The 25,501-nt window shown below is 46.3% G+C and overlaps 3 protein-coding genes across 5 annotated transcripts; all 3 read right to left on the minus strand.

Annotated features, from left to right (window-relative positions):
* Window positions 1–1,821: 1,821 nt before the first annotated feature.
* On the minus strand, window positions 1,822–2,891 carry LOC136531037 (uncharacterized). Its single transcript, XM_066523753.1, has one exon. It carries the CDS (start codon window positions 2,702–2,704, stop codon window positions 2,057–2,059), a length of 648 nt encoding a protein of 215 aa, XP_066379850.1. The 5' UTR covers window positions 2,705–2,891; the 3' UTR covers window positions 1,822–2,056.
* Window positions 2,892–5,683: 2,792 nt separating this feature from the next.
* On the minus strand, window positions 5,684–9,973 carry LOC136531036 (65-kDa microtubule-associated protein 3-like). The gene is made up of 13 exons (XM_066523752.1): window positions 9,669–9,973; window positions 9,342–9,442; window positions 9,014–9,220; window positions 8,358–8,606; window positions 8,032–8,241; window positions 7,695–7,850; window positions 7,432–7,591; window positions 7,170–7,321; window positions 6,994–7,081; window positions 6,809–6,882; window positions 6,639–6,713; window positions 6,314–6,548; window positions 5,684–6,209 (listed from the first exon to the last, which is right to left on the minus strand). The coding sequence occupies exons 2-13, from the start codon at window positions 9,411–9,413 to the stop codon at window positions 5,824–5,826; spliced, it is 2,064 nt and encodes a 687-aa protein (XP_066379849.1). The 5' UTR covers window positions 9,414–9,442; window positions 9,669–9,973; the 3' UTR covers window positions 5,684–5,823.
* A 2,558-nt stretch (window positions 9,974–12,531) lies between these two features.
* On the minus strand, window positions 12,532–16,765 carry LOC136531035 (ATP synthase subunit beta, mitochondrial-like). Of its 3 annotated transcripts, XM_066523750.1 has the most exons (10): window positions 16,181–16,764; window positions 15,418–15,493; window positions 15,231–15,319; window positions 15,011–15,128; window positions 14,822–14,925; window positions 14,586–14,744; window positions 14,198–14,422; window positions 13,800–14,111; window positions 12,881–13,007; window positions 12,534–12,800 (listed from the first exon to the last, which is right to left on the minus strand). In XM_066523750.1, the coding sequence occupies exons 1-9, from the start codon at window positions 16,646–16,648 to the stop codon at window positions 12,897–12,899; spliced, it is 1,662 nt and encodes a 553-aa protein (XP_066379847.1). In that variant the 5' UTR covers window positions 16,649–16,764; the 3' UTR covers window positions 12,534–12,800; window positions 12,881–12,896. The 3 variants fall into 3 exon arrangements, with proteins under 3 accessions (XP_066379848.1, XP_066379847.1, XP_066379846.1); XM_066523751.1 differs by having other exon boundaries at window positions 12,532–13,007; window positions 15,448–15,493; window positions 16,181–16,765; XM_066523749.1 differs by having other exon boundaries at window positions 12,534–13,007.
* Between the last annotated feature and the right edge of the window lie 8,736 nt (window positions 16,766–25,501).

Here is a 25,501-nt window from a genome sequence, read left to right on the forward strand (position 1 = left end):
CCAGTAGAAAACCTATTCCACCCATAATTTATAAGTTTTCCATGAGATCAGGCCAGTTTCCAACAAAAAAAATCTTGAAACTCCCTCGAATTGCCCAAAAGTTTCCTCGACTGGTTTCAACATTGCCTCACGAGTCTATACATGGTTTTAGCTATTGTTTGGCCAGGAGGCCCTAGATCGGGCTGGGTCGGGTTTTCCTAACTTTTGCAAACTTGATTTTGATCATTTCCAATTGCACTTGATCTTCTGATCCATCTTTGACTCCCCGATAATATTTTGCTGTAAACATCACCCCTACAGGTTTTGTTTTCATTCGTCTTTCAATGTATTCCTATAAAGTCTTGGGTTGGCGGTTGGTCGATACCACCACCTTTCAAAACCGTCACAAAATACCATGGATCCGACGTTCAAAAACCTATCCGTTCCTATCCGCTCGCTCCGGTCCCCTCCAGTCACCATAGATTAAAAAAATTCATGCATCACCGTAACTACGCTCTGCGACCGGTTTCACCGTGGCTCTCGCACGCCTCCCTATCTACCGCGCCTCTCGCCAGCCTTCCTCTCCACCGTCGTCCGCCCGCATCGCTGTCGCGTGCTCCTCCATGACAATGCACCATCATAACGTGCTCGTCGTGCAAGGCCGCACCACCCGACTGTTGTTGTGTCCTCCATCGTGGGCACCACGGGCACCCTATCGCTAGGGGTAGCTGCTTACTAGCGACTAGGGCAGCGCAGCCGCTCACCGGGGGCCACACAACCACCCACCCACTGTCATCCTCCTTCTCCACTATGACCGCACAGCTGGCTCCCGCTGTGTCATGCTCCGCCCGCCTGGCTACCATGTTTTGCTGAAAGCGCATGTGGTAAGAGTATATTTCGAGTGTTTCAAATATTTTAGAGGTATATTGCAAGTGTTTTCAGATGAATGTTGCAAAAGTAGATCGGGATGTTGCATATGTTGCAATGGTTGTACACGTATGTTGCAAAAGTCTGTTATCAATGTTTCATCTGTGTTTTTGGGATGTATGTTGTAAGTGTGTTTATCTAGATGTTGCATGTATTTCACACATACGTTGCATGTGTTTTATCTGGATGTTGCGTATGTTTGCAATGTTTTTCAAGTGTTTTCAGTTGTTTTTTCAAATGTTTCAGAAGCATGTTTCAAGTGGTTCATCTGTCTTCAGACGTATGTAGCAACTATTGCATTTGGATGTTTTAAAAGCAGATCAGGTGTTGCATCTCTTCTCCTCACCTTGCAGGGCATCCATACGATGCCACAGCCGAGTCCTTCCGAATCGGAGGCGCCGCCCTCTTCCCTTCTTTTGTCACTTAGACGGCACGGGCCCTACGTGGAGCGCGCGAAACAGAGTGCAATGCGCGATTCGTCCGGACTCTAGCACGGCCACATGGACAAAAGCAGCTAGGCAAGGAACATTGCTACAGATACAACTATTTGAGGACAACTGCACTACTCAAGTTGCGTTTTAAATGCGATGGTTAAGATCACATGGATGGAAAACTCAAAATTGTATTTAAGGTTTAGATACACATATAGCTGTACTTGAGTTGTAGTCAAAGAATCTCCCACAGATAAACACGATGCTTTTTAAAAAAAAAAGAAACAGAGATAATTACTGTTACAAGCTCTAGGCTGCTTACTGTACTGGGTGCCAAGTTTTGTCTTAAGCGCCGTAATAATTACTCTTCACCAATTCTCTATGCATGAAAACAGCAATCTCGGGTACATGCTCATGGAAACCCAGCTACTGAAACACCAAATGGTTCGCAAATGCATTGGTCATGATAACAGAAACAGTGAAATTCCCTTAGTTTCTATTTATATCGATTCTCAAAATTATATTGATCCAACCCGTTTCCTCTCTCTTCCAAAATAAATGGAAAAAGAGACAGCACCAAAAAAAGAGTACTGCTATTTTTTACACAACAAGGTGAATATGAATCGAGAAGAAACACCTATGAAACTATGAGGCTATCAGAGAAACAGCCTTTGCCATCTCTCTGTTTGGCTGGCCTTGACCATTATTGACTGGCACCGTCAGCATCTCGCAGGCACGTAGCTCTCCTCCTGGATGGTCTCCAGCGTGGGCCGCCTGGACCGCCGCCCGCCGCCGCTGAGCCGCTGCTTGAGCTCCTCGATCTCCGCCGCGGCCGCCGCGTCGTCGACGGCCATCTCCTCCAGCTTCGGTGCCCTCGGCTTGGGCGCCGCGTCCATCTCCTGGAGCCCAAGGGACGCGGCGGCGGCGGCATCGGCGGCATCCAGCACCTCGGGCGGCGCGACGACGGCGGCGACCTTGGCCGTGGCGGCGGGGGACGACGCCGTCCTCATCCTCCTCCTGCTCCTCGTCGCCGCCCGCGCCTTCTCCCCGCTGGCCACCACCGCGGCGGCCAGCCGCGCCACGTCGGCGGGCGCCACGGGGGCTCCCAGGCGCTTCATGGGGAGCGCGGCGTACAGCGAGCCGCGGACGAGCGCCTCGTCCGCCGGGAGCGCCTCGATCCGCCGCCCCGGGCGCAGCGCCCGCGCGTCCGCCAGGAAGTGGCCCGGCGCGTCCAGCATCAGCTCGGCCGCCGTGGCCGGGAGGGCCACCTGCCGCACCCGCCCGTCCGGGAGCACGACCCTCGCGCCGCTGCTGGCCCTCCCGGCACCGGCTGCCCCCGCCAGCGTGCACGACGCGAAGTTGCCCATGGAGGAGCTCGAGGACGAGGAGTGTGTGAGGGAGAGGGGGGCCCGGCGGTTTGCTGCGAGATTGTGTGCGTTTGGCTGCGTTACGGTGGGCGATTTTATAGAGGTGGAGTGTGTCGTCGGGGGGCCGTAGGAGAGCGGTTGCGAGCGGATGGCGGATGGTGCTCTCGCCTGCCTGGGCTTTGCTTGCGGGAACGCGCGCGATGGAAGTGTGCGGGGACGGTGACGGCGGTGGTGATGGGATGGGGAATTTTTTTTTTATTTTTAACCTTTATTTATTCAATATTCTAATAATAATTGCTCTTTTTTGTTTTGTGCGAATCTAACCTCACGCGACCAAATAACATTGCTGAGCCACGTGCAATGACGTGCCAACATTTGTTATGTTAGACGGCGTTTCTGACGTGGAAAACGCTGTTACGCCACTTTCGTTGGCGTGACAGCGTCACCGGGAGTGGCGTAACCAGACAAAACCGTTAAAAAGTCATAACTCTTTGATACAACGTCGAATGAAGATAAAATTTATATAAAAATTGTAGTTCTTAATGAGATCTACAACTTTGTTGTTTTGAGTTTTTTCATTTGACAACGTTAAAATACTCAAAAAATATTAAATTTCAGGAGCATAATAACCGCGTAGTAGTGCTTATTGCATTAGAAAAATAATATTTTTTTTATATTTTGTCAAATGAAGATACTTTTTACATGAAAGTTGTAGCTCTCAATGAGATCTACAACTTTATAGTTTTGAGTTTTAACATTTAGAGTCGTTAAGATGCTAAAAATAATATAATATTTCACGAGCATAATAACTGCATACTAGTACATGTCGTATTAGAAACATAATATCTTTTTTTATATGTTGTCAAATAAGGATACCTTTTACACAAAAGTTGTAGCTCTCAACGAGATCTACAACTTTGTAGTTTTAAGTTTTTAATATTTGGAGTCGTTAAGATGCTCAAAAAAAATACGGCGAGCGTCGGTACGCGATTATTATGATGCTAAAATTTTATATTATTTTTTGAGCATCTTAACTTTCTCAAACGAAAAAACTCAAAACTAGAAAGTTGTAGATCTCGTTGAGATCTATAATTTTTATATAAAAATCGTCTTCATCCAACGTCGTATTAAAGAGTTATGATTTTTCAAAAAATCAATCATGTCATGCCACTTCCGGTGACGTGACAAAAGAATACTGTTATGCCACCGGGAGTGGTGCAATAAGGTTTTTCACGTCGGAAACGCCGTCGAACATGATAGATATTGTCGCGCCACATATGTTGGCACGACGGCGTTGGCTGGCGTGGCTAAAAGGGTCGTTTCTGAATTTTTGTGCGGTTATTATTAAAATATTGAATAAAAAATGATTAAAAATAAAATTCTTCCGGGATGGGACGGGCTTGTGTTGTGTTGGTGCGTGCGAGAGGGACGGACAACCAAAAAAGGTTGGAGTCGAGTCGAGGGGAAAGGGGTGGCCAGGTGGGTGTTCATGTCGCCGTCGACGTGGAATTGCGCGTGGGACCGACCGGCCAAGGGTGCCGCCGGGGGTCCGGTCCGGTCCGGGTCAGGTTGGGCTAGTCGCTTTGGGGCTGGCACTAGAAATCCAATGGGCATGGCTGCTTCCGCCGCCGGTGGCGCGACGACGCAGCGTGGTGGACTTCCGGAGGACGAGGTGTGTTCAGAATTGTTCCTTTTCCTTTTTCGTGTCCGCCAGCCGGTCCGGAGCGCCGATCCGGGCACCTGAAAGCCAGTGCCGGTCCTAGGATTTTGAGGGCCCTCTGGTGAACTTGTCGCGACGGCCTCTCTCGACAAATGTTTCTGAGGTAACATTCTACAATTCTAACACCTGACCTAAATTACAAGAAAAACATAACTATATGAGTACAAAGTACTAGACAAAAATTGAACAAGAAAAAAAAACCTAGGGCCCAGACAATTTGGATATGAACTTATTCAGAACCAAGATTCACAAATCACAAAAAGGACAGAAGGCAATAACCAAGATCAGATGTCGTCGTCTTCGTCGAGCCCTGCTTCAGCTGCCTGGTCGCCGCCGTCGTCTGGCTTCTGGCAGACTAGAACTCGAGCATCGGTGTCTCGGTGATCTGCGCTGGTGATCGCGTGGTGAACTAGTGATCGGCGTTGCGTCTCTCGCAGTCTCCCGTCTCGCCAGAAGTCCGAAAGTCGCGACTCGCAATTGCTATGTGCGGGTGTTGGCGGCTCGGCTCCTTGCCTCCCGGAAAGAAAGAGGCCGACGACTCCTTTTTGCTGATGGGCCGCTGCATCTTCTTATTAATCTTAAATCATAATGGACTATAGCTAAAGAGTATGGAGTATTATATACTTGGGCTTGGGCCCCCATCCCGCGAGGGCCCTCGGCCGTCGCACCTCCTGCCCACCCCTTAGGGCCGGCACTAGACCAGTGATCCAGTGGGCTCATGGTCATTGGTGGGTGTCATGGTTTGGTAGTTCCACAAGGTGCTGCGCTGCCCAACCGTCAAATCACAACTACTGTACTAATCTGTGGCAAGTAGTTTGACACCGAGCTCGTTCGTGCATGGGTACGGAAGCATAGGTCAATGCCATTATCTTATAGCTTTTTAAACCCGACTTGGACCACACTGACATTATAATTTTGTACTTCTGTGCTGCTCTGGCCACTGGCATTAACCTTACAAACGGTGCTGGGATGCTGATTGATATCGGGCACACCGCACACTGCAACTCTGAAAGATTGAGCACACTGCACACTCACATGCTACGACAGATCGATGACAATTCCTGGCGATCAAACCAGATTATCCCAAAGATTTGAGATCAGAAACACAACATGCGACAAGATATTTGGATAACAGTAATAAACAATAATAACGATAACAGGTCATCGACGATGCAGCCAGATGAAGCTATACAACTTAGGATACGGTGCACAAGCTCAAGTCTAAACTCCATTTACTAGCTAGCTGTAGCAAATATGGCTATGAATCAGAATAGTACTGCAAAGTACGAACGAGGCCGACTACTATCGAGTATCGACCAACAGGTAACATTGGCCTCTGACGAGAAATCAGTCAGTTCAGCTTTGAACTACGCAATAAGGGCGAAGGTGAATGACCGAGTTAAGCCACTTGCCTGGCCAGGTAAACAGCGAGCCGCCTCTCTTCGAACGAGTACTCGATGTCCCCTGGCAGTGCTGGCGACTCTGCCTTCTGGAAAAGGGTTGCAGGAGTGGCTATGACCTTGTTAGCCACAGCTGGTGTCACCGCCATCTGCATAGGAGCCGTAATTGTCGCTGGCGTTTTTGGATTGAGTGCTGCAAATGTCTTGGGAGTTTTGTTCTCTTCCTCTGTGTCATTGGAGACGGGCCGCGCAGGAATAGATGAGACATTGTTTCCTGGCATGATCTGGGCAAAAGGCTTGCGAGGTGTTTCTGCCTCTCGCAGAGTGCTTGCGTTGAAAGATAACTTCTTGATGGGAAGACCCGCAATGTCCAAGCCTCTACTACCTGAAAGTGCTAGGTTCGATCAGAATTGTATGCAAGTCAAAGGAAGTTTACTAGGAGATGAATGGAGAAGAAATTGCAGTAGATGAATGGAAAATGAAGCTTACTAGGAGATAACGCGCCCAAATCTTCAGCCTTCTTGGCAGCACGAGCTGTCTTGGAGTGCATTATGTCTGTTTTGGGGGCTTGCGTTGTGGTTACACCAAGTGACAGTCTTCGGTTCGCACCACCCATGGAGTGCCTAGGCGCCTTCTTCGTGCTTTGTGGCTTAGATGGACTTGGTTTTGATCCATACAGCGCTTCCTGCTCAGCTTTGAGTTGATCCTGGATCTTCTTCTGATCCTGCAAATCAGAACAAGGTATTACAACATATTAACTCCAGTTAAAACTGAAGGTTTATACAATGTAGAAATATTTTGCACTGAAATATACCCTTTGCCTCTTCTTCTCTAGCTCTTTCTCCTGGCGAACGATCATGTATTCTTCAAGCATTGACAGAAGGCGGACCTGAAAAATATTGCATGAAATACATTTTAGCAAAATATTAAATATCCAAAGGAATTAAACATCCAAGAAAAAAGTACGGGAATAAGAAAACTTACACCATCATATGTGAACTCCTTTCCTCTTTCTGTCTCCCAAGCTACAATTTTTGTGGTCAAAACATCTACCAGTCCTGCTTCAGGCATGGCAATGGTAAATTGGTTGCAACTATGATAGAATAACATTCTATCAACAGAACATAATCAGTGAAAGCTCTAATAGAAATCCAATACAGCAATATTACCTGGGATCTTGTTAACCAAAATACGAGCTTTCTCAGCCCTTTTGAGTGTCAAGTGGGCCCCCCTCCCGGCATTATAACGATTGCCATCCTATACATGTCATGTTCAGGGAACTATTACTATCGAGCAAACAAAAACATAACAGAGATTTGCAGATAAAGTTGACCAGCATTGCTACTTTGTTGTAATCTTCCAGCCAAGCTTCCTCCTCACATGCATTCAGCCATCTTTCAACCTTCTCGAGGATATCCTTCCGGCTAAAAGCTTCCTCTTTCACTGTGGCAATGTGAGCCTCAATTTGTTCCAGCACCAGCGCAGGATCAACAGCTCCTGTAGGAAAAGGCAAAGGTGGGATAAGATCGTTCTCATGTTCCAATATTTTTCAGGTCTGCAATACATTTTAATGGACACAAGTTAACAACCCAGGATATGATCCTTACCTGCCCCAACAGCCTCATCGCTAAATTCGGCTACATAACCCTCCTCGCCAATCAAATGAGCACGTCTCCTATGCTCTTCCAGTTCTGTCTTCTTTTTCAGAACAAGGTCTTTCATCTTGCTCGCTTTAAGTTGTTCAAGCCTTAAAACTTCAGATTCCACCTACATTTTAGATCAAGATATAATCTCAGAACATTCCTAGCTCAAACAAAGAAAAAACATAGCAACAGTGGCATGAGCAATATCTAAAGAACAATGAACTCACATAGCCGAGGAAGTCAATAGAGAGGGTGTTAGGCTCAGTTATTTCATGTTCTGAAGCAGCAATATTGCAGGTTACATTCTGGAACATCTGCTGCTCTTCAAGTGGTGTATCCATGAGATTCCAAAGTTCAAGCATGCTAGATGCCAAATCTTGAAGCTGTGACATTCAGAATTTCATATTAACAATGTTAAAGGCACTGAATTATTGAAAATTGTTGAGCGTGGCATGTGCTGAACCATCGAAATTTGACACTAGTGAATGCTCTGAATAATAAAAAAAATTACGGTTGACTGCACTGAATGATTGAAATTTCTGAAGTGATATAAAGAGTGCTAACCTTTTGCATCCTCTGGACTTTCAATTCACGCAATCTGTTTACAGCTGATGCAAGACTCTCAATTGTACTGTTGCTTAGGTTCTTTGATACATCAGTCTCACCCAGGCTAGGGTGCACCTCATGTACTGTTTGTTTGAAGTCTACACCAAGCACCTCGCATAACGAATGCAAAGTGTTAAGATGTTCCATCACTTGTTTCAGCCGATCACTCTGTCAAAAACAGGCACAAAGATTTTTAGACTTGCATGAGCAGTGAAGGAAAATAATAGACATGGGGAGTAATACTCATTGGACAAATAAAGCAGATTGGAACAAGTGATGCTGACCTTCTCCTTCTGAAGGGATTGTAGCTCTTTCGTTAGCTCCTCCAGCTTTCGCAATGACAGATCAGACTGATCCACAGGAATTCTAAAGGGTGCAAAATCTGCAGGCCTGATTTCAGATACAACCTTCTTAATTTGCTCTATGACATCAACAAATTGGTCCCATCTTTCAACTTTCTTCTTTCTCATCTCCTCCAAGTATGGGACAATCGCATTCAATTCCTCCCTCAAACCATGTAACTTCTGATTTGACTGTCATTTAAAAAGAAAACAAATTATTGATGGAGTCACTACTGAAATATTCAGTTTTCGTAGCAGAATACATGCAGTTCCTGACTTCAATATGGGACAATTTCATTCTGCTACTCCCTTAAACCATTCACGTTGTTATTCTACTATAACATTTTTCATCAAAAAAAGGTAAGAATTACCAATACAGCCACTACAGTTATTTTTGTAAGCCTTCAATATAGCAGAGTACGAGTGACCTGCACATCTAGCCAATAGCAATCACACTATCACAGCCCTAAAGTTGCAGTGGCAGTAAAAGAGATCATGAGAGAAAATTATGTAGACTATCCTTCTGCAGTACAGCAGTAGTACTCAAATGTTATTTGTTTCTTTCATGGTATATGGTACTTCAAAGCACAGAAACTAACCTGTCTAACATGTATCGGTGGTTCGCCCATGGCCGAGCAGATGCCAGCGAGTTCGGCCTCTGCCTCCGCAATGGCCTGCCGCAACTGGGCCCTGCACCGATTGGCCTGGTCGACCTTCCTCCTGTAGACGTCGAGGCACTCCTGCTCGAGCTCCAGCAGCATCCGGTCCCTCGCCATGTCGGGCTCACCGACCTCATCCCAAATCACCTGACACAACCCAGGAAAAAAAAATATCTGAATTCATCGCGCACCGGGCGCGCCGAACGGCGAAACCAACAAAAAGGCCGGGGAAAAACTGTGGAATTAGAGAGAGAGAGAGAGGACTTACGTTGAGCTCCAACAGGAGTGAATCGCACGTCGTCGATATCTGCTGCAGCTGGTCCTTCACAGCGCTACTCATAGCGAGAGGGGGGACACCGCAGCAGCACCCTGCAGACGCGATTCTACAGATCAAACGCAGCTTCGCGGCAACACACACATATCCCCACGCGAGCACCACGCGCCCCAAAGCAACGGTTCCACCGCGCTGAACAGGAAGATGAGACAACACCCCACGCCCCTCTCGAAACCTAGGGTTTCGCCTCAGCGGAGGCTGCACGCTACGCCGCGGGCGACCGGATCCAATCCCCGGGCGAATCGCAAGTAGGATACTCACCTCTTCACCACCCGGCGCAGCCTCGTCGAGCGGGCGGGGCTGGGCGGGGCGGGCACGGGCGGCGGACTGTCGCCGGGAGGAGATAGTGCGATCAGGCGCCTCAGGGGCGAGAGAGTGAATGGGGGATGAGAGGAGAGGAAGGAGGCGTAGAGTGGTTTGAAATGTTTTGAAATAGGGTAGGGGGGGAGTCGGGAGAGGCAAGAATGGCGGAGAAGATTTGGGTTTGGAAATCCGTTGGTTGGTTCAGGACGGGGCGGCAGAGAGCCGTTAGCGGCCATCTTTTAATTGGGCCGGATCCGGAGGAATCCCATCCTGAGCCCTCCGTTTTGAATTCAACGGCCCGGATGGCACATTCGGCCTGTTCGCTGGTTGGTTTCTGGACTGGTTTGGGCTGACTGGTGCTGGTTTGTTGTGAGAGGAAAATACTGTTGGCTGCCTGGTTTGGGCTGGCTGAAACCAACAAGCGGACATGGTGATTGACTCGTATGAGGGCAGGTTGCCAAGTGGATGCATCATACAGGGTGCTGACGAGTGGGGTCAGCATGTCGGTGCCTGCGTGTCAGAAGCGGAGTAAGCGAACTTTCTTTATGATAATAACTTTCGAGGTATAAAAGAACACTGTTGCATTTGCATAGCATTCTGAAGAGGTTTATGATTACATATCGTGGTTACGTTGAGATCTGATTGTGTGATGCAAACACAAAAAGGATAAAAAAAACATACTAAAGGGAAAAGATCATTGAGATGAAAATGAAATTTTACAAATTGCTAAAAAAATTATCAAATCGACTTCACAGAGCATGATTTACTTCAAATTGACACGAGAATCAAACACACAGGGCAAACCTTGTAAGTAATAAATCAAGAGAAAGGAAAACTGTGACTTCTTATTCAATTACATTTTAGAAGCGAAATAATTTGAAGAAACAAAATCTCCTTAACCCCTTAACCTATTGATAGTTGTCTACTTCATCCCCTCATCTATAAAATCATATGTTCTACCCCCTTAAACTATTGAAAACTATCTAAATAACCCCAGAAGACGATTTTGAAAGCGGTTTTTGCTGATGTGGCATATTGAAAAGTATATACATAACCCCTAACATGTCAAGAATTGACTATATACCTCCTCAACTACAAAACACTCTTAAGGCATCTAATAATGTTAAAATTACCTCCTGGATGGTCTTGTAGGACCATTTGGACACCGTATCCTACCACATTGACCTAAGCACCCATGTTTACACGCAAGCTCATCAGCTTCCTCTCTCTCCCTACTCTTTTTAGGCTTGTGTCGCCACCCAATGAGCACCGCAATGTCTCTTGCTCCACCTCATGGCACTCCTCGAGGGCATTGAGCTCATACACTACGTCTGTGCCCTTGTCACCCGGCCCCTCCCACATCTGGCGAGGCCCAGTCCTTGGCTATGGCAACTGACCATCCCATTGATGTGCACCGTACGATCCAGTGGTGGTTGTGCGACACATTGGTAAATCGCCTGGTGAAATCCAACTTGACTTGGTGACAAGTTGCCTAGTTAACTCTAGTGCGATGTATGATCTGATGGAGACTAAGTGACTCCCTAACAAATCGTTGGGTGGGCCAAGCTTGACTTCTAATAAGTTGGCCCAATCTCGGTATTGTGGTGTATGATTTGATGGAGACTCTGTGACCCCCTTGAATATTTTGGTATGTTCCTTCCTAACTGTCGGAAAAACATGTCAACACAGAGGCACCATATGATCCGGTGCAAGTGGAGGAGACCGACGGATCATCTAGTGGTGTTCTTGTCTTCCAACTTTTTCCAACAACTAGCAGCTCCTTCAACCTCTATATAAGTGCCCCCCCCTGGCTCATTTTGAGCTGCTCTTTGACCCTGTTGTTGCCAACACTTGAGAGGATGGTGTAGCTATTGTAGATCCATCCAAGCCAAGAAGTGAGAATTGAGAGTTAGCCTTGACTGCCACTGGTATTTTTGCTTGGATCTCTTTGAGTTGAAGTTGAATACTTATTACTCTTGTTGATTGCCATCACCTAGACAGCTCGGTGGATGACTTGGTGACCTTCCCGGCTGGAGTTCTTGTTGAGAAGGCTTTAAAAGATGCATATGGTTTCAAACTCGCTATTCCAGAGTGGAGAAGGGGTACTCACTAGAGTGGAGCTTAACCAAGTTTTGATCACTCTTCGGTGCTCCAATGTAGACTAGGGGATTGTAGCAACAACTTGATACTAAGGGAAACTCAGGTTGTCTCTTTGCCTCTCTTTTGTTCTTGCATTACTTCCTGTTTAAGCTCTCACTTTGCTTGTTGTGTGCAAATTCTCTTGTTAAGTGTCAACTAGGTTTGCTTGTTAGTGTGCTTAGCATATGTTTACTTCTTACACAAAGACTTTTATCTTAGGCCCTCTTTGGCAATGGCTTGAAAGGCTTTAGCTTCTTCTACCGCGACTACTTTAGATGTACTCTGTGGCAAGAGCCACTTTCTCTCTTCAATCCAAAATGAACTGACAATCAGGAGAAGCCAGTAAAGCCACGAGGCTTCACTAGCTTCTACTACAGTATCACTACGGTGCAAAAGTTGAAGCCCCCGCAGATCCACCAAAGAGGGTCTTTGTTCATGAGATTCCCATTAGTTATTTATCTTGCAGGATGTATCAAACATTGTGTGAAGCCCTTGATAATAAATTTAGATGTTCCTTTATATACCTTGCTATGTAATTGGTTAGCTTCATGTCCTTAAGGACTGCTTAGAGCGCGACCCATCTCATTCTCATCCCTTATCGTCCCATGAACCAAACACATTCCATCCCTTTGTCCCATGAACCAAACACAACTCATCCCTTGTCATCCCATGAACCAAACACTGGAGTTAAAAACAGATCACAAAAACGAGACTGCACAGATAACAAACTGTGGAATCAGCTCAGAAAAAAATTGAACAGGTGACCTCATAGCAGCTATTAACATGCGAGACTACAGTATTTCTTTGAGAATTAACAAGTTTAAAGGATAATTCTTCCTCAAAGGGCAGTAAGCCAAATGAAAATGTCACTGTGAATCCTTATTAGGAGGGGGGGTGGGGGTGGGGGACGACGACGGAGGGGAAACACATCCATTGGCAGGGCAGGGCCTCCTGCACATAAATACATGTTCTTGATAACACAGAATAAAGGGAACAACATGTTGACCTCCAAAAGTTAAATTTTGCATTGCCTGTGGAGACTGTTTATCATGCAGATTCCTTGGCAATCTTCTCTGCCTTGGCGATGACCTCCTCTATTCCTCCAACCATGTAGAATGACTGTTCTGGAAGGTCGTCATACTTGCCATCCAAAACACCCTATCCGATACAAAGGTTCAAATAGTCAACACTAACCGTAAAAGCACAAAAATGGGTGCTGCCATTTGCATTCCAGTAACGAGACAAAAATACTCTTACATACACATGATAAGTATTCCTATTAAGATGATAAGATCACTTAAAGCAGCTAGTAGAATTTGCAAGGCATTTTTTAAGTGTGTACATAATTAGTCATATCATATCATAACAAACCATCATGTACATAATTAGTCATATCATATCATAACAAACCATCATGTGAAACTTGTGTTTGCTTTCTATATAAGCAGGTTTACCTTCATAAAAAAATCATAACTGGACACTTTTTTTTTGCCCCCGTTAGTGTTCAGAATAAAGTACTCATGTGTATACATCACTTTGGACATGGGACAGTCTACAAGAGGTAACTTTTACTAACTCCTGCAACAATATGTTGTTGAAAACTATGATAAAACACAACAACGAAAAACATCATATGACAAGCCAAATGTCCATTAGCCAACCTGTGGTTCATGTTAGAAGTAAAATCAAGAAAAAAAACTACCATTATCAAAAACAAAAATAAAACTACTATACTTTTGTCAAAAGACGCATTTCCATAGACTACCTAATGACCACATCAAATAAATCATTAAATTTGACAAAACTTAATAATGCATTGAGTACGAAGCTGCAAGGCAAAGAACACCAACTGGATTGTTTAGCCAAACAATGATAATTGGAGGGGGAGAAACTGTTGCAATAGTACAGTTCACAATGGGCCAGGAGATAGGTTACAGTCATGACATATACCTGGAAACTTTTGACACTCTCCTTCAGCTCAACATACTTTCCAGGTGCACCCGTGAAAACTTCAGCAACATGGAAAGGCTGGCTAAGGAACCGCTGAATCTTCCTAGCACGAGCGACCGTCAACTTGTCATCTTCGCTGAGCTCATCCATTCCCAGAATGGCAATAATATCTTGCAGATTCTTGTAATTCTGAAGAACCTTCTGAACACCACGAGCAGTGTTGTAGTGCTCCTCACCCAGAACATGTGGGGACAACATTCTGGATGTGGAGTCGAGAGGATCGACAGCAGGATAAATACCAAGCTCAGAAATCTGCAAAGAGACAACGCTAACATCATACTCATAATAGCAACAGCATCAATCTGCAGAAATTCTAACTAGACATGAGGCAGGAATACCTGACGTGACAACACAGTAGTAGCATCAAGATGGGCAAAGGTGGTTGCAGGAGCAGGATCTGTCAAGTCATCAGCAGGCACATAAATAGCTTGAACAGATGTAATAGAACCCTTCTTTGTGGTGGTAATCCGCTCCTGCAGTCCTCCAAGATCAGTAGCAAGGGTGGGTTGGTATCCCACAGCAGATGGAATACGCCCAAGCAGAGCAGACACCTCAGAGTTCGCCTGACAGATAGTAGATACCAAATGTACAAGTTTTCAGCTTTAATGTATGCAGAATCAAGGCAGAAAATACATACGAGACTGATTGACTAATGTCATCTGCATATCCAATAACAAGAATACCATTGCAGGTACTTTCTGGACATAAAACAGGACGTGAATCTACCTGGGTGAAACGGAAAATGTTATCGATGAAGAGAAGCACGTCCTGTCCTTCAGCATCACGGAAATGCTCAGCAACAGTCAAACCAGTCAGCCCAACACGAGCACGAGCGCCAGGAGGCTCATTCATTTGACCGTAGACAAGAGCGCACTTGCTCTCACTCTGCCGCAAAGTACAATGTAAGGAAAACTCGCCACAGATATGAGACCCAACAACACATTCAAAATCCTGATCATTACCTGCTTATCACCAAGCTTAATGACACCACTCTCAATCATTTCTCTGTACAAGTCATTACCCTCGCGAGTACGTTCTCCAACACCAGCAAAGACAGAGAAACCACCTAGATGAAGAAATAAAATAAATAAGCCAACATAAACACATGACAATTTCGCTGCATGCCCATCCAGCTCTGTAAAAAAACAAACCATGGGCCTTGGCAACATTGTTAATCAGCTCCATGATAAGGACAGTTTTTCCCACCCCTGCACCACCAAAGAGACCAATTTTACCACCTCTTTGGTAAGGTGCAAGAAGATCCACGACCTGATAGAAGTAGAAGCCTTGAATTAAAATATGCACAATAAGCCTTGAAAGATGAAAAGAACCTAGCAAACTAGACAGGCACACACTTCCAAAGAGGTGCACCTTGATTCCAGTAACAAGAATTTGCTGCTCTGTAGCTTGCTCGACGAAGGATGGGGCTTCACGATGGATAGGGAGGAAGTGATTTGTTGCTAAAAGCAAGGAGCAATCAACAAAACAAGAATATAAGCATGACTTTTAGTAGTGTATACATAAATGTTAAAAGTAAATCAATGTCATGAAGACTAACTTATATCTCCCTTCTCATCAATAGGCTCACCGATAACATTCATAATGCGTCCAAGCGTTGCCCTACCAACAGGGACCTAGAATCAGATATACAAGTCACAAATGCAAAAGCACAACTGAGACAATGTTTGGAAGATGGTGTAGCACAGTAATTAAGAGACTAGCAACAACTAGGTTCAGATACTGTAAACATCTAGAGCCTACAGACCCAATAGATAGGTACAAAGCTTATATACGGTAGCTGTAACAAATCATTTCATGTGTGTCAATGACTTAGTATGTGTTTAGTAGCTAAATCATAGAACACATAATAAGCAAGCCACCAAAGTTGCATGTGCCCATGATAAGCTGAGTAGATGACAAAAAGAGATGGGAAAAACTTTCAAAGATTTCCAAATGTTTATACTTTATTATGGCTATAAGAAGTTTCCTTAGTAACTTTATCAAACTAACGAATGGTAAATAATCTTGACTCGTGATGAGACTATTAGTAGATAAAAACGTACATGGAATGGATCGGCATTTTTGAATTTAACTAAACCATGATGATAATGCTACAGGCATATGGATTATCAACCAAATCAATACAGCATACTATCGATAAAAACAGTCGTAGATCTACAAAGCACTGACTGGACAATAGATGGATCCGTACGTCTACATCAAACATAAAATCCACCGGGTTCGCCGATTCGTCAGATAGACATCCGAATATATCAGCTCAAAACACAAAAAAGGAACGGGAAATGAGGAAATGGGCTTACAGTGATGGGAGAGCCGGTGTTGAGAACACGCTGGCCGCGGACGAGCCCCTCAGTTCCGTCCATGGCGATGGTGCGGACCATTTTCTCCCCGAGATGCTGCGCCACCTCGAGCACGAGGCGAATGTTGTTGTCGAGCACCTCGAGCGCCGTCAGGATCGGGGGCAGCCCCTCGTCGAAGCGTACGTCCACGACGGCGCCGATGACCTGGCACACCTGGCCGATGGCGCCGGCGCCGGTGAACTCATCGGTGATCTTGCTGCCGCCGGTTTCCTTGCCGGTGGAAGGAGGCGGCGGAGCGGGCGCGGCCTGGGCCGCCGCGGAGGAGGCGTAGGCGGCTGCGCGGTTGAGTATGAAGCCCGTGGGGGACGGGCGGTGGTGGAGCGGCGCGCGCGGGCACGGGGACGGTGAGGCGGAGCGGAGGCGAGAGGCGGAGCGGAGGATGGACGAGAGGGCCCGGCGCGTGGCCATGGCCGGCGGCGAGGGGTCCGGATCTAGGCTTTCCTCAGAATGGTGTGGGTGGGAGTGGCGGCTCCACTCTGCGGGGAAGGGTGGTAGGGGTTTGGGGATCGGGGTTGGGTTTGGGGAATACGGAGGGGACTCAGATTGGGTATTCGGCGAGTCACAGCGAAACGTGCGGCCCTACACCATACCACGGCTGCCAGCTTTCTGCCGCAGGATACTTTAGTTTTCCTCCGTGAAAGATAGGCGGCAGTGGCTGCTCGTTCGCGCGCACTGCGCTGGTTTTTGGCGGGCTGCGCCGACCCATACCCACTGCTCGCCGTCGCCCGTCGTTCGGAGGGGCCGAGCCGTCGACCTGCATACAACGACGCCGGGACGCTGTTCAGCAGCGTCGCCGTCGGCCTGGGCCAAGCAGTCTTACGCTTACCCGAGCAGTACTGCGCCGCCGTCCGTGGTCCGGAGGGGCCGGGCGGCCGAGCTGCACAAATCGACGCAGTGACGCCATTCAGCAGCGTTGCCGCCGGCCCAGGACACCGTCGACGAGCTCCGTGAGGACTTCAAAAAGTATCAGACCTCTTCTCTGTCACAATCTTGTATTTAGTGTTCACTTCACATTCACCAAAATTTCATCTCACCTAAAATCCAACTAGCACTAGAAGTTCGTGGATGTGCATGTGTGATTTTCAATATTAAAAATGAATCTACGATATACAAACTTCAGAGATTATAGGGTTGTGAGTAGTTCAGTATTTCAGTTATTTCAGATAGTTCAGTAGTTCAGATAGTTCAGCACATGGAGTTTAGATAGTGTCGATGTTTGACCACCGATAGCCTGTCACGGGCGTACCCGGGGCAGTATGTTCGGGTTTCAACGTATGCAGAACTCGATGGTTAACGCAAGAGACAGTCGATTTATCCTGGTTCAGGCCTTCGATCGTAGATCGAGTAATAGCCCTATGTCCAGTCGGTGTTAGCTTTTGCGTTGGAATGATTATGAAGCGTTGTGTTGTGTACAATTGTTCTCTTGAACTCTCCATCTAAGGAGCCCTGCCCTCCTTTATATAGTCAGGAGGTCAGAGTCCTAGTCGGTTTACAATGAGGATTCCTAGTAGGATTACGGAGTAGCACTGCTACTAAGATTACAGGGGAAGAATCCTAATTAGACTAGGTCTTCTCCCTTCCTTGCGGGGTATCCCGTGGGTCCCGCACTGACAAGCCCCCGAGCACTTTATGGTTGAGTTCTGGAAGCCTCGTCTTGTTCCTTCAAGTCCTGTTGAGCAGGAACAAGCGTCGTCCGAGTGCTTTCTTGATTGAAACCGTGTAGCGCTTCGTGAGATCTTTGTGTGGTGTGTACCTTTTTGAAGAAAAAAGTACTCCCATATGGATGTAGCCCCCGAGCCTCTTGCTGTTTGGCACAAAGAGCTTGAGGGTCTTTTCTTGTAACCTTCCTGATTCTTCGTCGAAAGGCTCCCCGACTTCTTTGTTGAGAAAATGGCTCTGATTTAGCTGTGTTCGGGTTCTTTTTGTCTTGTGGCCCTGAAGCCGTCTGTCTTGAAGAAGCATTCTGAGTGATGTGCGTTTTTTGGAGAAAAAAGTGCACTCACTGAGTGTAGCCCCCGAGCCTCTTACTATTTGGAACAAAAAGTTGGAGGGTCTTGAATCTGAGTTGTTTGATAGAACTATATACCTCTCCTTTTACAGTCCCCGAGCATATATCCGGGTTATTTTGTTTAGGAAGAACTCGGAAGCAGGGTTTTGGTATATTCTCTGGTAGTCTGCTGTTGTCAGATGTAGTTGTATGGTGGTGTTTGAGTGTGAATGCCTTTTATTCACGGGTTGTACTGTGTCAGTATATTCTTCTGAATATGTCCATCTTTCGAGTATTGTTCCCTCTCACCTGAGTCTTCCATTATGGAGTCTTATCTTTTCACTGTGTCCTTTGTTAGGCTTATTTTGTTGGTACTCCTAGTCCATGTGCACTGCTCCTTTGATCTATAAATACCCTCTCGGAGTGCTTGCTTTCATCCATTGAACATTCTGTTGAAACCTTTGTGATCATTAACATGATAGTTTGTGAAGTAGAGCAGCCTCCGGGCGTGTTTTGTAGTTCTTGTGTGTCTTGTCGTAGCTGGAGGAAGTCTTATGATAGGGATTAGAGGTAGGCTAATCCCGCGGCAGCATTATACCAGGTTGTACGTGGCGGTAGTTGGAGGAAGTCTTGTGATATGGACTTCGTTCCTTCATCTGGCAGTTCTAGGTTGATCCTCGTCGCCTGTCTTAAGACTGTCTGATGCAGATCAACACCATATCCAGCATCACATCGGTCTTGGGTAGACAGATGCCTGCCGGCCTTCTCTCCTCCATGCTGTCCTGCCGTGCTGCTGATTTCCGCCTTGGATGCACTGTGTCTGTCCTTTGAAGAAAACAGTGTAGCCGATGGCGGTTTGTCCTTTCGAGTAGCAATTTGGAACACGTAGTCGTTCCAGAGCCTAGCCGCGTCCATGTTCTTCTTTGCTACTTTGCTTTTCGTGGTACCGAGTACGTTGGGTCTTGTAAGATTTGTAATCTTCTATTTTTGAAGTTGCTTGTAATGGAAAGAATCTTGTCTTCTAAGTTGTCATTTATTTTTATGCTGTAGTTCCGGTTGTTCATGATATTCCCGAGTTCTTTCCGTAAGAACCGAGTTCTTATATTCCTTGTGAAGTTGCCTTTCTTTTCTTCTTGGTTGACGGGTTGTTCTTGTAGTTATCTGATAACTCCGCAGTAGTGCTGGACGGATAAGTCTAAAATCTGCCCGTTGAATTGTACCATTGTGTGGATTTATGCCCTCCATTATTTTAGCTGTGTCAGTAAATGGACCGTTGCGTTCTCACACGGTGCTTTAACGGGCCTGGTGGGCCGTTTTTAACGCTGTAAAATCTATTTAAAGACTCTTCATCTTCTTTTTCTTTACTACCCTTCTCTTGCCTTCAAACCCTAGCTCTTAGTCATACGCCGTCACCATTGCTGCCGCCGTCTTTAGCGCCGCTGCCTAAGTTTTCTCTTCCCCTAGTTTCTTTTTTGCCTCCGCCAGTACATGGGTAAGAAGAAAACCGTAAGCAAGGCTCAGTCTTCCTTCGTGGACGAGGAGTCATCACTCTCCGTGATTGAGAATTAGGAGTTTGTGGGCATGAGGGCCGCCCAAAAGTCTTGGCCGGCTCCGACAACAACCGAAGAGCAGCTCCGCGAGCTCGTCAGCGACGGCTTGATCTAGAGCAAGGCCTTTGCTGAATGGAGACTTCCAGGCGAGCATCGGGTCCCTGCTCCCGGTCCTGGTGAGATCGTTCTTTTTGTCTCCTTCATTCGTGCTGGACTTTGCCTTCCTTCCTCTGCCTTTCTTCATCAATTTCTCAGCTATTTTGGGATTTGCCTGAATCATCTTGCTCCTAATGCAGTCCTTCACCTTTCTGTCTTCGTTCATCTTTGTGAAGCTTTCCTTGGAATTCCCCCTTCTCTTTCTCTATTTCGTTACTTTTTTCGCCTGAAACCCCAACCCCACGCGTGAAGACACCAGTGTTCTTGGTGGTTGTGGGATTCAATTTTGCCAGGGTCTTAAGAGCAAGTTCTTTGACTATGACCTGGTTGATTCTGTAAGGGATTGGCGTGCCGACTAGTTTTATGCCGCCAATCTGATCCCTTCTTTTGCTGTCCACTCTAGATCTGGTCCCGTGGTTAATGACCGATGGGATAAGAACCCTGTGTCGTCTGCTGAGGTTCAGGCAATCCAGCCATTCCTTGATAGGATTAGTATACTGAAACAGTAGGGTTTAACCGATTTTGGCATTGTCTTGAGTTTTCTTCGTCGCCGAGTTCAGCCTTTGAAGGAGCAAGAGCACCTTGGCTTCGAGTACTCTGGGGCTGAGGATCCTTCACGCATGGTCCCAGCTCTTGAGCTGACCGATGAGGAGGTACTCGAGTGTCTTCAGAAGATGCTGAAAGGAGCAAGCGTTGTCCCGCTTACTATCTCTAAGTTCTCTACCAACAACCCGCCTCTAGCTGTAAGTTGTTTTCTCTTCGTTCGGGTACTTTATGTATTCTTGCTGTATCCTTTTTTGTTTAACTTTTCCTTGTCTTGTTGTTTTATTCTTTTTTGTAGGAATTTGGGCGCAACTTTGTTGACCCGATCCCTCTTGATGTCCTCCCTGCCGTGGCGAACACTGGGGAGAGATTTGCTGGAGCTTCCGCAGCTAGTAAGTCCCCAATCTCCATAGCGTTTCCTGGAGTTTCTTCCGAATTTGTTGATGTATATGAAGAATATGTTCCTCATCTAGTCCCCCGTGGTCCTCGTAGTGTCTCGAAGAGGGGGTGAACGGATGGGTCTTCGTCTGGCCTGCCTGCTTCCAAGAAGTCTCGCAAGCCAAGTACTCCTCTAGGTACTCCCGTTGTAGCTAGCATGCTCTTAGGTGAGCACATTTTATACTCTCTGTCCCTTTGTTTTCTTGTTTTTATCTTGAATCGAGTACTTTTATTCTTTTTTCAGTGGGTGCCCTGGTGGCCTTGGTTGAGACCGAGGGGGAAGAGGATGATGAAGTACCCCTTATCATGCGGCGGTGAGTTGTTTTCATATTCCCCTTCCATTGAATTTCTCCTTTTTGTCTTGACTTTCAGTCTTGATCTTTTTGAAGTAACCGGACATCGGGTATGAGTTCTTCTGAGGCTCCTGCGCCGGCTTCTTCTGAAGCTCTGGTGTTGAGTTCTTTGGTAGCTTTGGTACCAAGTTCTTCCGTAGCTCCGGTGCCGAGCTCTTCCACGGCTCTAGCCCTGGCTTCTTCTGGGGCTCCGGTATCGGCTATACCGCTCCTGTCGCCAAGCGGCGGGGATGTTTTTGCCGCTGTGGTCCCCCCTGCGAGGTCTTCTTTTGGTTTTGCGAAGAAGAAGGTGGCTGGGTGAGTAGATTCTGGCTTCGTCTTTTTGCTTCTGTTCTCCTTTTCTCTGGTTCTCATCGGTGATTTCTTTTATCAATTTTTAGTCCTTCGTCTTCTCTCGTTTCTTCGTCAACTTCTTCTCAGCCCTCCGTCGTGCCACCAAGTACTGAGCCTCAGGACTCGCAGCGTACTGTTGGTGAAGTGGCTACGTGGGCTACGAAGCTTTCTGGCGATAGTGCCGCTACAGACTTGGCCGCCCTGGAGGTGACCGAGGCCATTGCGTCGGGTCCTTCTGAGGGATTGGCCTTGGCTTCCCGGGAGGTTGCTCTGGTCATTCCTTCTTTGCCTCGGCTAGCCTCTCCTTCTCCTTCTCTTGCCTCCGATGGTCCGCCTTTTGCTGATGATGTGGTGCAGCAGTTCGATGCCACTCATCGGCTATCGGAATTAACTGTTGCCTGGGGAAACTTGTCGTCCCTTGCGACTTCTTTTGGAGAAAAGCTCCAGGTAAGCTTTTTTATCGTTCCTTCTTTGGATGTTCACTTTTCTTTGGTCCTTATTCTTTGTTTTTCTTTGTATCTTTTTGCTCAGTCCTTCTCTCATGATCACATCGGCTTCTTTTTCTTGTCTGAAAACGAGAAAAACTTGTCTTCAGAAGTGAGCGCCCTGAAAGCTAATTTTGATCTCCTCCGGGCCGAGATGGAGGCCGAGCGTCAAACGCATTAGGATGAAGAAAAATCTCTTCGTGCCCGGGCGGTTGAAATCGAGAAGCAGAGGGATGCCGCTCTTTAGGAGGCTCGAAGGAACTCGGAGGCCGTGAAGAACTTGGAGGCCATGAAGAAGGAGTGCAATGGTATTGAGGGTTCTTTTTATTTCTTTCTGTATTCAAACTTTCCTTTCTGCTGACTTGTTGTCTGCTATTTCGTCTAGCTCTCCGGGTAGAAAAGCAGAAGCTCTCGGAGGGCGTTGAAGAAATGAAGACTCTTGTTCATACAAGTCATAACAAAGCCGAGGAGGTAATTACTCATGCTGAAGAGGAACGCGCGCTTGCTAAGTTGATTAGGCGTGGAGCTGATAGAGATCTTATGCAGGCCTAAAAACTATTGAAGACTTGTCTGGCAAGTTGGCGACGGCTACTGAAAACTGGAGGGCTTTGTGGAAATCCTTTCGTTCAGTAGCTGACGTTCTTCGAACTCCAGCGGATGATGGGCAATCTTGGGCTCAGTTGATTCCTCGAATTCCGACTTATTTCCAAGAGTTTGTGAAGAGGTGCGCTCAACTGTGTACCAAGAATGTTCTGGCCTAGGTCCGGGTTCTTTCTCCAGCGGCTCCTTTGTCCAAGATAGCAGAGGAAGCTGACAGTTAAGAATACATTGATGCTGTTGAGAGGATAGAGCCTGAAGTTGAAGACTTAGCTAGTAGGATAGTAGATAATCTTAATATTGTTCTCCCTTCTCCTGATGATGAGGCTTGATGTATTTGACTTTTATGCCCGTGCCTTGTAATATGACATTATACTTCTTTTTGAATGAAGGTCATTTTTGTTGATGTCTTCTTTGCCTAAATGCGCTGCCTATTCCTCGGATGATTTGTCGAGTACTGTTCTGCCCTGTAAATAACTCGTTATATGTAGATCTTTGTGTTGACGACCTTTCTTGATCTGTTGAGTGCTTGTCTGGCCTTCTCTTGTGCCCTGTAAACAACTCGTTATATGTAGATCTTTGTGTTGACGACCTTTCTTGATCCGTCGAGTGCTTGTCTGGCTTTCTTTTGTGCCTTGTAAACAACCCATTTGCGTTCTTAGGTATCTCCAGTGTAGCCTCCGAGCCGCTTGCTATTTGGTACAAGTAGCTGGAGGGTCTTGCTTTTGAAATTGCTCTGGTCTATGCCTAGGCTTAGTTTCAGTCGTTTTGCTTTTATTTCGGGTTCTAGCTTGTTAGGTACCTTCATCGGCGGGCTCAAGTGTTTTTTCAGCTATTTTGCTCTCGGCCAGGATGCTCAGGCGTATTTTTAGCCATTTTGCTTTTTATTTCGGGTGTTAGCTTGTTAGCTACCCTCATTGGCGGGCTCAAGTGTCTTTTTAACTATTTTGCTCTCGGCTGGGATGCTCAGGCATATTTTCAGCCATTTTGCTTTTTATTTTGGGTTTTAGCTTGTTAGCTACCCCCATCGGCGGGCTCAAGCGTCTTTTCAGCTATTTTGCTCTCGGCCGGGATGCTCAGGCGTCTTTTTAGCCATTTTGCATTTTGTTTCGTGTGTTAGCTTGTTAGGTACCCTCATCGGCGGGCTCAAGTGTCTTTTTAACTATTTTGCTCTCGGCCGGGATGCTCAGGCGTTTTTTCAGCCATTTTGCATTTTATTTCGGGTGTTAGCTTGCTAGCTACCCTCATTAGCGGGCTCAAGCGTCTTTTCAGCTATTTTGCTCTCGGCCGGGATGCTCAGGCGTCTTTTCAGCTATTTTGCATTTTATTTTGGGTGTTAGCTTGTTAGCTACCCTCATCGGCGGGCTCAAGCGTCTTTTCAGCTATTTTGCTCTCGGCTGGGATGCTTAGGTGTATTTTCAGCTATTTTGCATTTTAGAAACAACTCGGAGAGGGCCATGAGACAAATGCTTGTCGATAGATAATCATCTTTATTGATCATGAATATTGATGTGTTACAGTGATACATAGCGCTATTTTTGTTGATCATGAACGTTGATCTCCTATGTCTTGTATACATATTTTTCCTTGAGTTGTTTTTATGCATAGAATCTTCGTAGCTGACTGATGTGCCATGTATTGTTGACTTCTTTTCCATCTTCAGTTATGAGCTTGTATGTGCCTGGTCCGATGACTTTTGTGACGATAAAAGGACCTTCCCATGGACTGAGTAGTTTGTGGCATCCGTCGGTTTTTTGTATTCTTCTTAGTACTAAGTCTCTGACTTGTAACGATCGAGACTGGGTATTCTTGTTGTAGTGGCGCCTTAGTCCTTGGAGGTATTTCGCTGATTGCAGGGTAGCGTTTACTCTGACTTCTTCTGTGCTGTCGAGTTCTAATCTTCAGGTGTGTTCTGCTTCTCCCTTGTCGTATTGTTCTATCCTTGGTGACATCTAGATCAGGTATGTGGGTAGTACGGCTTCTGATCCGTATACCAGGAAGAAAGGTAAGTATCTGGTGGCTCTGCTTATTTGAGTCTGTAGCCCCCATACAACCTTTGATAATTCTTCGATCCATTTTGACCCATAGTCTACTAGTTCTTCATACAATCTTGGTTTTAATCCGGCTAGTATGAGTCCATTAGCCCTTTCTACCTGTCCGTTGGCTTCTGGATGTGCGACTGATGCGTAATCTATACTGAAGCCACAATCATGTGCCCAACTTTTGAATTCTGTAGCTGTGAAGGGAGAACCCAAATCTGTGATGATTCGATTGGGCATGCCAAAACGGTGCATAATATCTTGGATGAACTCGACCGCTTTGGCTGCGCTGTATTTTGCGAGTGGTTTATATTTGATCCACTTGGTGAACTTATCGATTGCTACAAAGATGTACTCGAAACCGCCCTTTGCTTTCTTGAGAGGTCCTACTTGATCTAGCCCCCAGCAAGAGAAAGGCTAAGCGGGTGGAATGCAGATGAGGTTGTGGGCTGGCACATGAGCTTGTCTTGCGAACATCTGACAACTTTTGCATCTTCTGACGAGTTCTTCTGCATCTTTCAAAGTGGTTGGCCAGTAGAAACCAGTGCGGAATGCTTTGCCGACTAGTGTTCTTGAAGCGGCGTGATTTCCACAGCAGCCTGAGTGTATTTCGTCTAGGATTTGTTTGCCTTCTTCAAATGAGACGCATTTTAGGAGTACTCCTGATGATGCGGCTCTTCTGTATAGCTTGTCTCCTACTGGGACGTAATTCTTGCTTCTACGGACGACTTGTGTGGCTTGCTGTTTTTCCGCTGGCAACTTATTCTCTTTGATGTAATC

This window comes from Miscanthus floridulus, unplaced genomic scaffold (assembly GCF_019320115.1).
Source record: "Miscanthus floridulus cultivar M001 unplaced genomic scaffold, ASM1932011v1 fs_266_6, whole genome shotgun sequence".
Lineage (NCBI taxonomy): Eukaryota > Viridiplantae > Streptophyta > Magnoliopsida > Poales > Poaceae > Miscanthus > Miscanthus floridulus.

Coding starts and splice junctions, on each gene's coding strand:
- LOC136531036 (XM_066523752.1), bottom strand. CDS start 9,413: ATGAGTAGCGCTGTGAAGGACCAGCTGCAGCAGATATCGACGACGTGC. Junction 9,221..9,341: donor CACTCCTGTTGGAGCTCAAC/GTAAGTCCTCTC, acceptor GGGTTGTGTCAG/GTGATTTGGGATGAGGTCGG. Junction 6,714..6,808: donor AGGAGTTCACATATGATGGT/GTAAGTTTTCTT, acceptor AATATTTTTCAG/GTCCGCCTTCTGTCAATGCT.
- LOC136531037 (XM_066523753.1), bottom strand. CDS start 2,704: ATGGGCAACTTCGCGTCGTGCACGCTGGCGGGGGCAGCCGGTGCCGGG.
- LOC136531035 (XM_066523750.1), bottom strand. CDS start 16,648: ATGGCCACGCGCCGGGCCCTCTCGTCCATCCTCCGCTCCGCCTCTCGC. Junction 15,494..16,180: donor ACACCGGCTCTCCCATCACT/GTAAGCCCATTT, acceptor ATCTGATTCTAG/GTCCCTGTTGGTAGGGCAAC. Junction 14,926..15,010: donor CAATGTTGCCAAGGCCCATG/GTTTGTTTTTTT, acceptor TTCTTCATCTAG/GTGGTTTCTCTGTCTTTGCT.